The following is a 14,399-nucleotide window of genomic DNA, read 5'->3' on the forward strand; positions in this document are numbered from 1 at the left end:
AATTGGAGTTGAGTATATACCTCTATTACCCAGCAATTTTACGCCTAAAAATATATTCAAGAGACATGAGATCATATGTCCACTAAAAGACTTGGGTAAGAATACTGATGTAGTTTTATTATAGTGTCGCATACTGGAAATAATAAAAATTGCCATCAATAGAAGAATGGATAAACAAATTGTAGTGTAGAGTATTTATACTATGAATTACCACTCACCAATAAATGAAACCCAAACTACTGATACATGCAAGAATATAGATGAACCTTAGTAACTTTACTAAACACCAAATGAATCAGAAACCTTGATTTTACCCCCTGCCTTAAATTTACATGTTGAATCCCTAACCTCTAAAATGTTAAGTCTTATTTGGAGATAGAGCCTTTAAGGAGATTAGTAAAGTTACATAGGGTCATAAGGGTGAGGACCCAATCACTGTCTTAAAAGAAGAGAAAGAGACACTAAGGATGTTTACGCATAGAGAAAAAGCCATGTGAGGACACTCAAGGCAGCATCTGCAAGCCAAAGAGCAGCCTCAGGAGAGCTCAAACCTGCCAACACCTTGATTTTAGACTTCCAGCCTCCCCAGTGTGAGAAACACATTTCTCTTCAAGTTATTTTGTCTTTAGTATTGTGTTACAGCAGCCCTAACAGACACTAACTTATTTATCATAAATATTGTACTTTACAGGTTATAAACACAGTTTCACACAATATACCTCATTTGATACCAAATATAATCTTAACGTACAGGAATTACTTGTTTTATTAGTATTGATTCTGATGAGACTGGGTCATTTGGCAAGGATAAGACAGCCCATGAAAGGCACAGTTGGGACCCAAAACCCCGATTTGATTCCCAAGTTCAGTTTCCACAATGGTACTGTTCTATATTTGATACGTATTTTCTAACCTTTTTTTCCGGTTGCACCCATGAGGTGCAGGAGTTCCTGGGCCAGGCATCAGACTGCACCACAGCAGCAAGGTGAGTCATGGCAGTGACAATGGGATCCTTAACCCGCTGCATCACCAAGGAACTCTAACTTCTATTTTGAAACCCTATATATACATTATTCACTTTTCCATAAGATAAAGAGCATCTTTGTTTTAATGACAGCATGACCAATGGGTGGGAATTATCTTAAAATAGTAAAGATTATTTTACTAGAAGCCAACTAGCGAACAAAGATGATTATCTTTGTTGATTTTTATTTTGGAATCTAACACACAATGAATACATATGCATTCAATAATATGTAATATGTATATGTATAAATAAATTTTCTCCACTGAAGAAAATTCATTTTTAATAAACACTTTTTAAAAAGTATAGCTGGAGGAAGGAAGGAAAAGGTTAGATTAATGGTCATATTTCTACATGACAATACCTGGACTTTGGGCTGTAATGAACTTTCTAAGCTTAGCTTCAAGTAAAATGTGATTTGAAAAAGAAGAGAAACTCAGAGACATCTAATAAATGTAAAATGGCTGAAATGATGGTAATGATAAATGAATGTATAAGTACCGACAAGGACAAATATCTATGGTGGATTTCAAAGGTACCAAAAGAAAACCACGTACAGTAAAATCTCATTTAGTATAACATATATATGCATACACACACTTGCAGAAGAAAATAATCTGGAAAAACACACACCAAAATTGTACTTATTTTAAGGCTGTACAATTATGGGTGATTTTGTTTTCTTTATATTTTTATCAACATCTAATTTTCAAAACATATATCTTTATTAATTTGATGATGAGAAAGACAAATCCTGTTTTCATTTCTGAGAGAGAAGTAAGGAGGTTTGATCTAAGATAAAAAATAGAAAACAGTGAGAAGTGAGAGGAGTTATAAGACACTTCGGTAGGAGCACTAAACTAATAAGGACAAGGGGAATTTTCATTTTTTAAATAACAGAAAAGGTGCCTTTTAATGATAAATCCTAGAAATAGAGGACTGCTTACCATTTCATCTGCCAAAATGCCATTAAGTCCATGTTTATGTACCAATGCCAGCCAATTCAAACCAACCTTCTGATAGGGCTTGAGTGACAAACTGGTAAAGAGAAAGTTACCAAATGTTATAGATTTATACTTCTATGAGTTTTTCTACTAGGTTTCTGAGAAAAGGTTTATTAGGTTTACAATCACACCAAAGCTAAAGTAGCTAGGTCTAGTCTTACCTTTGAACATACTGTTGAAAGCTACTTATATTTACTTAAGAAAATGAACCCAGAACATAACACATTTTTAAAAATCTCAAACTTTATTTTGTACTGGTTGATTTACTTCTGGCACTAAGAATTAAAAAATATTTTCATATTCAGTCATAATGTAATGCTACCAAATTAATTCCATAAATGATTAGAATATTAACTATAACATTATTACTAAGCTAATATTTATACTAAAAAATTATACTGTACTAATTTGAATATCAGCATACTAAGAACTTGAAGTATTAAAACAGAAACGTAAGTGTAATTTGCTACTTTGCTTGAATGATTTAATAAATAAACACTTTACAAATGAATGCAAATCACATCCAATGTCACTGGTATGTATAATTCCGGAGCATGTATACATGTGCATGTTTATGTTTGAACTATGTGTACACGTAAATTTGCTAGGCATGGAAAAGTTCCAGTGAGTCAAAAGCAGCAGGTAAGTGTCAAAAATCTTATTTAACCTGTAAACACATAAACAAACTAATCCCTGGGAGTAACTTGCTTGGAAGATAACATGGAAGGGTCATAATAGACAGAAAACAACAATTTTTTTCTGAAAGTTCAAGTGGTTAAAAACGAGTATCAAATTAACCATACACCAATAAAACTTTTAAAAAATGAATAGCACTTATTTACTGAACATCTATTATATTCAGATATACAAAGATATCATTTTCAAGAATCACCTCAGTCTTCTAATATTCAATAAAGGTGGCTACTATTATAATTTTAACAGATGAAAAAACCTAAGGCTCAATAATCTCCCTGAAGTTGCATAGCTACAAAGTCTTATGCCTAAGATTTTAACTCAGTCTATCTCATTCAAAAGCTTATTTTTATACTCACTAGAACAGGATATGCCCCATATTAACATGAAAACCTAGGACAAGGCCATGCTTCCCACTCTCCAGCTTTTATTCTATCCCCTTAATTTCCTGTTATATACATCCTATCTGCACATGGGCAAAGGGTCTGGAAATAGCTATGGGTATGATAAAATGGTTAAGAGGTCAAATTCTGAAATTAAAAAAAGGGGTCAAAGAGGTGGAGGAGAAAGATATCCATCCTAAATCAGAATCTACTTTTCAACTATAGGATGTGAAATCTGTAAAACATTTCTCATTTGAAAAAAATTACAAGTATAGGCAGGAAAAATCAGCAGTATTATAGAAGTCTTTACAGTTCATTTAAAAAATGTCTTAGCCTTCTTGGCCAGTACTATTTCTACGCTATGACAAAAATAATAATAAATAGAACATATTTCATAGATTAATTTTCAGATCCAAATAAAATAGTATACTGGTGGTGAGAGTAAATGCTAACATTGGAATTCTAGAACTCTGCTATGGGCTACACATGCATTATTATTATATTTAACCTCCATTAAAAAGCAGAAAATATTATCATCACCCTCATTTATAGATGAGAAGTGCTCTGAGATTCTGAGAGGCTAAGTAACATGCCCTAGGTCACAGCTAACCAAATCCATGCCTGCAGTGGCACGAAGCAGGATTCAATCCCGGTCTGATCCAGAGCTCAGCCCTTAATCAATAAACAGCAAACATGGAAAGATTCTCTCTTTCTGACCCACCCACTCTATGGTTAAACTTCCTATTTTAAAATAGAATTCTCCGTATTTTTGGAGTCCTTCCTAATGCCTCAGTCATCCCCTACACATTAAGGTTCACCTTCCATGAAAATGACAAAACATGATAAGGCAGGCATATTATATCACTTGTAAATGCATCCAAGAGCCAATATGCTATTCCAATGTAAAACTATCACAAATAGAGAAGAAATATTCTTAAAAAGAAAATACTGAATTTCTATATCACCAACACATGTTGAGAAATAAGTCTAACTATTAAAATATTCTTCACTATACATAAAATTCTAAAGAGTGATGAGGAAATCCTGAGAAGTATCTACTACACTGAATTTTTCACTGAATTCAAATTGTTTCATCCACATTCAAAAAGCAGCTGTTCTGTCAGGACATTAAATAACCTTTGTTACACTGAAATATTTATTTTAAATATCTGTGTGTATGTGTGTGTGTGTGTGCTCTTCTGCTAGATTTATCTAAATTACAAGTTACTTTCTGTTGTTTAGTATCGTAATACTACTGCCCGTAACATATTCTTCTTTTGGAATGCACAAGGATCAGTAAAAACGCAGTTTTGCAAATACCTTTCTAATTCACTTGTTAAGACAAACTTTTAAAACAGGGCAGCTATCTTCTTCTAGCAGGTTCTAATATTTAGATGCTATACAATCATACTTTCCATTAATTCTGACATCCTATAGTTTTCTAAAAATTTTCCTGACTGCATATGAACACTAGCCTCTAGTTTACAGACAAGAATTAACTTGCTCAGGGTTATCCAAAAGCTAAGTGATCTCTTTTTAATAGGGAACTATAATTTTTTTTTTTTTTTTTTTTTGCTTTCTAGGGCCACACTTGTGGCATGTGGAGGTTCCCAGGCTAGGGGATGAATTGGAGCCATAGCTGCCAGCCTACACAACCACAGCAACGCCAGATCTGAGGCACGTCTGTGACCTACACCAGAGCTCACAGCAACACCCGATCCTTAACCCACTGAGCGAGGCCAAGGATCGAACCCACAATTTCATGGTTCCTAGTCAGATGCATTTCCACTGTGCCACAATGGGAACTCCTATAAATATCTTTAAATTGAAGGTTTTCTTACTTCCCAATAAGGAAAAAAAAAAAAAAAACTTTTAAGATTTTCTGATGCCATGAAAGAAAATGTGGCAGCATGCTATTTTTAAGTTAACCTATTTTGTTAGGGGGAAAAAGAAATCCTTCCAGTTACTATAATTTCTTTTCAGTGGAAAAATTAAACAGGGTTTAAATTTCCTGTCAGAGAACTAGTAGCAAAATCATTTTGGAAGGTGAGAAAGGCCTGAAATAGAAAAGTGGGGAATGTACAGTGTGCTAAATTTAAGTTTAAAATGTAGAAATAGGAGTTCCCATTGTGGCTTTGCAGAAATGAATTTGACTATCATCCATGAAGGCGCAGGTTCCATCCTTGGCCCCGCTCAGTGGGTTAAAGATCCAGCATTGCCATGAGCTGTGGTGTAGGTCACAGACACGGGTCGGATCCTGCGTTGCTGTGGCTGTGGTGTAGGCTGGCAGCTACAGCTCCAACTGGACCCATAGCCTGAGAACTTTCATATGCAACAGGTACGTCCCTAAAAAAAAGAAAAAAAAGAAAAAAAATTTAATTAAATAAAATGTAGAAATGGAGTTCCCGTCATGGCACAGTGGTTAACGAATCTGACTAGAAACCATGAGGTTGCGAGTTCAACCCTTGGCCTTGCTCAGGGGGTTAAGGATCAGGCATTGCCATGAGCTGTGGTGTAGGTCGAAGACGTGGCTCAGATCCCGAACTGCAGTGGCTCTGGTATAGGCTGGCAGCTACAGCTCCGATTAGACTGCTAGCCTGGGAACCTCCATATACCATGGATGCGGCCCTAGAAAAGGCAAAAAGACAAATAAAATAAAATGCAGAAATAAGAGGGTTAGAGAATCTTTTTGAAGTAGTTCATATGAAACAGATTAGGGGTGCTAGTTGACTAAAAATTTATGTCCTTTAAGTATGACATGACTGCTGTAAACCGTACCACAATAATAGTTTGTACTAATAGTAGCATCCAAACTATTAAAATATTTACATCACAGTTCTGTTAATTAGTTAAGTCACACCTGCAATACTGATTTGCATTCATATCACTGTCAAAGGGTTCACAGCAACTGTTTAGGAACAGGATACAGAACCTCCCTGTCAAGCTGAGGATGAGCAAGATCAGAAGAACCATGGCAGGTTTAGCCCAGAAAAAGGCAGGATGTGCACAATTATTATTTTATACTAAACATGTGGGAAATCTTTTCAGTTAAAACAGTTTAAAGCTGATAAATTTTAGATAAATTGCTAATGCCCAAGTGACAGCTATATCTAAGATAGGAATAAAACAGGAGAAATAATTATTTTTTCTTTTCCCTCACTGTATTATATTTTAACTTTAGCTAATTTTAGTTTTGACATTTTAAAATAAAGTTTATGAAAGTAAGAGTTTTGAGATACACGTGGGAATTTTTTTTCCCTTTCAAAGATTTATTTTTAACACAGTATGTATGCATTTATCTCTAAAAGGCTATTTTTCTTCTTATAATTCTTAAAAACTTCTATAAGAAAACAGTTAATATAATTTTGCTTCAAAATAAACTATATATAACAAAGAATTTGTTCTGTTAAGCAAAAACATAACAGCTTATTCATCAGGATAGTTTAACATTTTCCTCTGTATTAATAAATCCTTTCCCAAGGCAAGGAAAGTACTTTAAATGTTTCTATACTAAGCAGCCATTATGCTTGGCCAGTATATCAAATAAAAATGTACGAATTGCTTGTGTGACTTACTTTGGCTAAAAACAAAAACCAAGACAACAAATTTCACCCCCTAAAAGTACATTTAAATAGACTCTAAAGAGACTATTTTACATAAATTTTCAGAAGCTGTACTTCGGACTAGATCCCATAAGAACCTTAAAAAAAAAAAAAAAAAAAAACCCAATATATTTTTCTCATCTGTTAAATATTTCATTAAAAAAAAAAAAAAAAAAAAAAAAAACCTCAGTCTAATGGAAAAGGATAGTTTTATTACCTGATCACACTAGTTACAAGTAACAGGACTTTGTGGATGTGGGTTTAAGAGAGAAATTTTTTAAGTGATGCAATAAAGCACTTGATTTTTTAAAATCCAAATTATGATAAAGTAGACTCAACTGGGTAAGCCTTGTAGAGTGAAGAACTCCCCATATCCAATGCTGTAGAACAAGAAGGAGCAGCTCCAACTACACTTTTAGGAGATGAATTTGCTGACATGGCCATAGTTCTTTCTATGCAACAGAGAAAAGAGCTTCTTTGTGGGAACTGCATCACGTTTCCCTACACCATCCCATAGCACCCTAGAAGGGCACAGAAAAGATTGTAACTTACTATGAAAGGCCAGTAACCATATCCTGATTTTTTTTCATATCTTGAATTTTAATTAATCAATGATCAGCAAATATGCTTTGATCATTAACTTAGAAAAATAAGTATATAAAGTATATAAAGTTACCAACTAAGGTAATTAATTTTAATGAGACCCTAATGCTGCTAATTTTATTAAATACCTATCAGAAATAATCTGAACAAAAATAACCCATTTGAAAAACACTGCAGAGTATGGATATACTAGATTTCATTCAAATTAGTCTCTCTGATTTTAGAAACTTCGATTGTTTGCATGTTTTTGCCTCTATATGTATTACCATAGTAAACGATTTTTTTTTCCCCTGCACCTGTGGCACATGGAAGTTCCTGGGCCAGGGATCAAATCCAAGCCACAGCTGCAACCTATACCACAGGTGCAACAACGCCAGATTAACCCGCTGCCCTACAGTGGGAACTCCCACAGTAAACAATTTCACACATTTTTAAAAAAGGAAGTATTCTGAACAGTTCTGAGTTCCAAGACCACTTTAAAAATAAACTTTTAAAAGAAGTTCAAAACAACCCCCCACCCAGTATCACAACATTATGCAAAACAGGGATGTTCACAATTAAAAAATGCCATTTTAATATGTTCTGGCTATTGGACAATTTTTTTTGTGAAAATAATTCAGTCTTTATTTTTTGCAAGAATTCCGACAAGGTATTTGAAAGCAGCAGTTTGGGAAATACACTTTTTATAAATATACTTATTGTAATTTTTCTTTATATAATCTATTTAATAAAGGTGTCCTTTTCATTATATGTTTTTAACTCAAAAAGATTTAAAAAGTTGAGCTTTTGAAAGCATTTAAAACATTTAATCACATACACAGGATACTTTAATCATTTCACTTATGATTACAAAGACATTGAATTAAGACAAATTTTTACACTGATATAATTTAGCAGCTGACTCTTTGAAGTACTAAATTAAGTAAAGAGGGAGCTAAAACTACCTTCTCAGTTTCTGTGACTATATATGAAATTATCTGACAAGGAAAACACCAGTTTTGTAAGACTGTAACATTTCCTCCCTCTAATTTACAATGTGATAATGAAGTAAAAAATATCCTGATTGAGGGGGTGCAGATCAATGAAAAACATTTCATATAGCACTTATGTGATGTTTATAGGATACCTTGGGTTTCCCTTTTAACACTAATTTTCCTATCACTTCCACATCACTTCCCTACGACACAATATAAAAATAAACTCAACAAGTTTATACAAGTGACATAAAACAATGACTAGGTGCATATAAACATTACCTCTGATTTAGAATAGAGGGTTGCTCTATGTTCCATCCACCCCCATTTCCAGTGAGCATGGTAACTTGTTTTGTCAATTTATTTGAAATGTCTTCGCATTTGTTCATCAGCCTTATGACGACATCTCTTTCTTGGATCAGTGTTTTACAGTGCCATATCAAATCTTCTGATAAGCCATTCGTTTTGGACATCTTTGTGAACTACAGTATGAAAAGAACAATAATTTAATGGTTCAGATCTGATAAATAGAGAGCCAATCTCAATTTCTTTCTTTGTGAAACTTCTTGTGAGGGAAAAAAATTTAATTTAAACTTTAACTGATGACCTTAGTGAAGTATGAAGAGAATCTGTATCTGCATTCTCAGGTTTCACTTTGATTAAGTCCTACCGTCACCTCAAACTCATCATGTTGAAATAAAATATATCTTTCTCCTCAAAATGCACAGTCCCAAGTTTGTTACTCTGACACTGGTAGCTATTCTCTCATAGGAGAAACTCTTAAGTAATTGTTAATGACTCCTATCAAGAGGAAAAATAAATTTCATGGGCACTTTTCACAAGGATATTTAATTTTAATTCTAATTCTAATTCCACAGAAAACATAACCAGAAAATCCCAGAGTGGGAAGCTCTTTTAACTGAAACCAGTACCTCTTACTTCCGAACTAGGTTCTGACCTACTAAATTGCTCTTTGAGTCAAAACAAGTCTTTCTGATTTATTACTGATTACTCTAAAAGGACTTTCAGATCCTAGATGAGTAGAAAACTACAATGATTTCTTAACATTTCACTAATAACATATACAACAGCCGACATTTTAAAAGAGACAAACAATTGAATGGGCATTTACTTTATTTCAATCCTTAGACTTCCCAACTTGAGGCCACTTAAGGTGGGCTGCTAGAAAATGTCAAAATTGGGATTCAAAACCAGATCATCTAGCTCCACTGCATTATTGTAGGTAATTCCTAGCAGGAATTTACAAAACCAAGCAAATAAATAAAGAGGCATGAAAGGAAATCAGAAACAAGATATCCAACACAAGAGAGAAAAACAAGATTCCTCAGGATGTTAGGGAAATGAGATCCCATATCACAGCTGATCAGCTGGCCTATAATGGAACTAGTCCAAACCAGAGTAGGTCATAAGAATCCAGAAGAGACTTCAAGAAGATGAAACTGATAAAAAATATCTGAAGTATCTAAAAACTGAGTGGAAATTTAGAAAATTAGGGAAGAGTCTGACGCTAAAGTAATGAGTATAGAAAAGAGGAAACCCAACATAACTAACAACCAGAGAAAACAAAATGCTGAGCAAGGAAAAAAAGTTACGCAGTACACTACATGGCACAGCTATGGACGGCATTTGCATAGTCTAACAACAGAGATCCTAAAAAATGATTTTTTAAAGTATCGCATTATTCACCTATTTTACGGACTGGGAAGTGGGAAATGGGCATGTGAGATGAGTTAGATAACGAAGACAGCTAATCCTACTGTAATGTTATAGTGTCTATGTCATGTCAATAGAGAAGGTCTGCAACTGAAATAGTTTTAAAAAGCATTATGTTTATATTACCGAGCAATATGGTAGTGGTAAGAATCAGAAGAAAAGTGGAAGCCGTTATCTGCAGTACCAGAAGTAGACTGAGGAAGGGGGTAGATATGGATTTTCATTCAGGGACAACAAGCCCGTAGAATTATTTAACTTGGTAATCTAAATATATACATAAGTAATAAAAAAAAAATCAAACCATTAAAAAGAACCCAATATTTAATTCTATATCCTCATTAGGTGTACGTGAGGGCAGGGAACATAAGTGTCTGCCCTTAAAGAAAGGTCTAAGAACACTCCATTGTTATATGACTATTTTCTGAAGACAAAATGCATTTAACAATCCTGGTAAGTTACTAAGCTTCGCTAAAGAAAGATTTAAGAAATACAAAGTACTCTGTAAATGTAGGATCTACAAGTAAATCCAAAGTTATTGATAAGCATACAAAATACGATCCTGTTCACAAAATAGGAAATATATAAACATATACATAAAACAGTTAGATGCTCAATGACGTCTTAAGTGATGGGAATCTTTGGCAAAATCTGGGCTAAACTTGACTTTCTTTGTTCTTACATGTATGTTCAATTTTAGACAAATCAAATCATTCTTCAAAAAAAGGATAAAACTATTTTCTCAGACGGAAGGAAACAATTAACTGCTACTTACTGTACAGTTACACGAAAAAAAAAGAGCATGGCCCTGGTTACTCTCTCTTGATTAAAAAGTCAAGTATTACTTTAAGGCCTTTATACCGTTCGAAAACAGCCAGAAACTGAAGTACCTATCTCTTGCCACCATGTGTCACTCTTGGAGAACAAATAATTTTAAAGTTCTTCAGGGAGGGGGAAGCTGTTTAAAGGGAGGGGAAACTCCTTAAATTTAAAGGAGATTTAATTATTCACCTAAAAAGTAATATTCTTGAGGACAGGGTCCTAATCTAATCATTACTACCTCACAGCTTAGGAAGTACTCAAATGCATTTATAGTTTTTAAGTAAGTATTTATCAAACTTATAAATATGAAAACAAAGCCTAAACATCTTAATCACAGACTTACTGAAGCCACCCTGTCAGGAAACAGCAGGCATTACAATGTTTGCATGACAAATTCAGACAGACATTTTGCAGCAACCACATGGAAAACCAAGCAGAAAAGAAAACCTGTGGTCTAGGTTACTAGCAGATGGGAGCAACACAAATCCACATGAGCTAAATAAACCTGGGTGGCTTAGTTAACAATCAAAGAAAACTGTATTTATACTGATCTAAATGTTAAGGAAGTAAATGCATATACAAAAAGCTTTTAGGTTAAGCTATTTATGAGTGAGCTACTCTTGAATCTTGTTTTGGTCAGTACACACCACAATTCTGACTGAAATATATGGAGGCAAATAGAGTATCGTAGACATGATAGCCCCCTACGCTACTCCGCACAAAGCTAGATAAAAATTAAGTAAGGGGCTGGTGAACTGATGCTATCAAAAGCATAAAATCTGGCAATAAATAATCCCAGTTTTACCCCATTAACAGTACCTGTCTTTGAACTAATGACATTTTGGCTGGTTATATTTCCAAAGTCTACATGACTTAGTGATGTAGTTTCTTACCATAGACATGTCCTTTACTATTAAGTAGAAAAAGAAGAGGAATAGAAAAATTATGAAGAAAGCCTAACAAACAATATTTAGATTTTGATTTCAAAAAGGGTAATAAAAGCTGCAAACACAAATATCCTTACATAAAGAACTTATTCTGTTAAATGACTAAATTTTCCTCGTGTAAAATAAAGGTGACTAGAATATCTCGGAATATTTTAACTTTTTAAAAGTGTAACTCTCTGACAAAAAAGGTCATAATAAGAATGTAAAATTTTTCAACTTTTGTTTTAAAAGGCACTGCTAATGTAATCTTCACATTCAAATTTTATAATAAAACAGTGAAATACTAATGATTTTTACATTTAACTTACCAATGTTATAGAGACTTCTGTTTTAGCAAAAATCATAATTAAAATATATGTGTATGCTTGATTGTTGGTTCAGTACGCATTGTAATGAAACGAGTTTTAAAGTTCTGCAAAATTCCTCAATCCTTAAGACTTAAGCTTCACATATGTTAAAGTTTTCTAGACATTTGCACACTGTTCTTAATAAAAAATGCCTTGACATTTTCATTAAAGCATGACTGAGGGACATCATTAACATTTTAATTAATTCTCACAGGAATTTCTAAAAACAGTAGCTATGAAAACAAAAGTAAACGTGTTTGTTTCTTTTTGAAGTAGTTCACAGGTACACTGACAAGTTTCTCTGATTAATAGGGAAAGGGTAAATTATATAGTTTAAACCAAAATATATATAATATTGACCTACTTTGACGACTTTAAGATATTAATTGCTCTTTAAAATAAGTCATATTCAAAATTCTAAAGTAACTAAAAGTAGAAGCTTAAGGTCGTAATAAATTAAAAATCAAAGCTTATATACATGACTTGCTAATTTTAACTGTTTCCAAAAACTTACATTTACTAACTTCAGGATAGCAAAGCCCTGTATTTGCTAAACTCAAGTAGCAACTTTGCTTTTTAACTGTTACATAAAATAATCAACATTTAGATGACTGCTTAGCAAAAACAGTCTCTGATTTCAACTTTAAGAAAGGGGGCAAGATGCTATAGGAGGTTTAAGTAGGTAAAGCATAATTTACAAATTCATGTCAAGACTAATTTAAACTATGCCAATTAATTAGTAGGGAAAATATGCTTTCTACATGTTAAGTTGCTGAATATTTTTAAAAGCATCTGGCACATATAACTATGGTATAATTTGCTGTTACTATAAAATATGTGGGCAAGTAGTTACAGTGACTAAACACACTGGTGCAGATAATTGCATTCCTTATTAAATAAATTAGAATCCCGACAAGCCTGAGCAATAACATAGGAGACCATTCAAGATTAAAAGAAAGAAGAAAAGGAAGAAAAGAAGAACAAGAAAGCCCTTCAGCAAATACTTTAACAAGTAAATCACTCAGGCAAAGCCGAACAAGTTTTGAAAGGGCCTGCTTTGACAGATGTTCTCTGGAAAAGCAAAGGCTTTAGGCAAAACGAATGTCTTTATTTTTTTAAAAGCCACAAAATACTAGTAATGTTATTTCCATATTTTTCAAATATTTTAATTAAAAAAAAAACGCAACTTACAACCACTGTTCAACAGGGACTTCCCTCCCTGCCACCCACTTCAGGATACTTATCAAGGAAACTTAGGCTCATACTGATTTTTCACAAGTATAAAATTAATCACAAAAGCAACTTTATTTCCTAAGTTAGGGAATATAAGTTCCTGAAAATTTATAAAGCATCAAAAGTCACTTCATGTTCTAAAGCTTAAAAAATATCCATATTGCTTTCACAGCAGGGCCTGCTTATAATTCAAGCTATAAGATTCCACATTTTCACAAAAGTTGAAGGACAACTTAAAATACAGAGTTCTTCTATTTCTCTGTATGAATAAGATTTGCTGACTAGTGACATTTAGAAAACTCAAATACAGGTATTTTAAATAAAACTTGTTTATAGGAAATGAAATTCCATAAAATGATCATGCGAAGTGTACTTACCAATGCTCATGCCTTCCCTTCACCTAACGCTTGAATTCTAGGCTTCCACACTTTTCTAGCTTTCCAATTAAAAACGCTGCAGCCTGCTACACTCCATAAAATGGCCGCGTTGTTTAACCAAGAAAAACATGTTAGAGATTGAGCTGTCACTTTTTAAAAAAAATAAAATAAAATAAGCATTTGCTTCCTTTGTGGTGAAGCATAACACACTTAGGCTGGCATTTTGAATCATGGTGCTCCCCTGGACGTTGCAACTGCTCTTCCAGTAGTTGTAGTAAAATTTCTGCCACATTCTTGCTTTCTGCATGGTGTCTCAGCAGTAACAGATCACAACAGGCTAGCAAACGACTCCTTCCTAAATGTAAGCTCTAATTTCTTCTTCTGCAGTGAAATGAACCAAGTTTCTATGCAAAAGAATGAGTGACAGTATGCCCAGCCAATCAGCTTGGGGTTTTTCAGGAAAATCACCCCTTAATTCATTCAAAAGTAGGTCATATGACACTATTTGAAATACTATTGGCTTACAATGAAAGTAATGTTTGACTCTACACAGGCTAAGGCCACCCATCTATGCTTCTCTGGGCTGAAGACACCTTGACTATAAACGGTACTGTGAATTAAACACACATATGCACAGGGGAAAAAAAAAAAGAATGTAG

The 14,399-nt window shown here is 33.7% G+C and overlaps 1 protein-coding gene across 3 annotated transcripts in view; it reads right to left on the reverse strand.

Moving 5' to 3' along the window:
* The window catches only part of SMARCAD1 (SWI/SNF-related, matrix-associated actin-dependent regulator of chromatin, subfamily a, containing DEAD/H box 1), a 78,251-nt gene that overhangs the window by 18,855 nt on the left and 44,997 nt on the right, over window positions 1–14,399 (reverse strand). For 2 of the 3 annotated variants that reach the window (XM_005666984.3, XM_005666985.3), the window contains exons 10-11: window positions 8,566–8,765; window positions 1,972–2,062 (exon numbers count right to left, since the gene is read on the reverse strand). In XM_005666984.3, the coding sequence (XP_005667041.1) occupies window positions 1,972–2,062; window positions 8,566–8,765 (291 nt within the window). Of the gene's footprint in view, window positions 1–1,971; window positions 2,063–8,565; window positions 8,766–13,740; window positions 14,398–14,399 lie in introns of those variants that run through there. The other variant, XM_021101760.1, reaches the window with a different exon arrangement.

The sequence above is a fragment of the Sus scrofa genome, chromosome 8 (genome assembly GCF_000003025.6).
Source record: "Sus scrofa isolate TJ Tabasco breed Duroc chromosome 8, Sscrofa11.1, whole genome shotgun sequence".
In the NCBI taxonomy this organism is placed as follows: Eukaryota; Metazoa; Chordata; class Mammalia; order Artiodactyla; family Suidae; genus Sus; species Sus scrofa.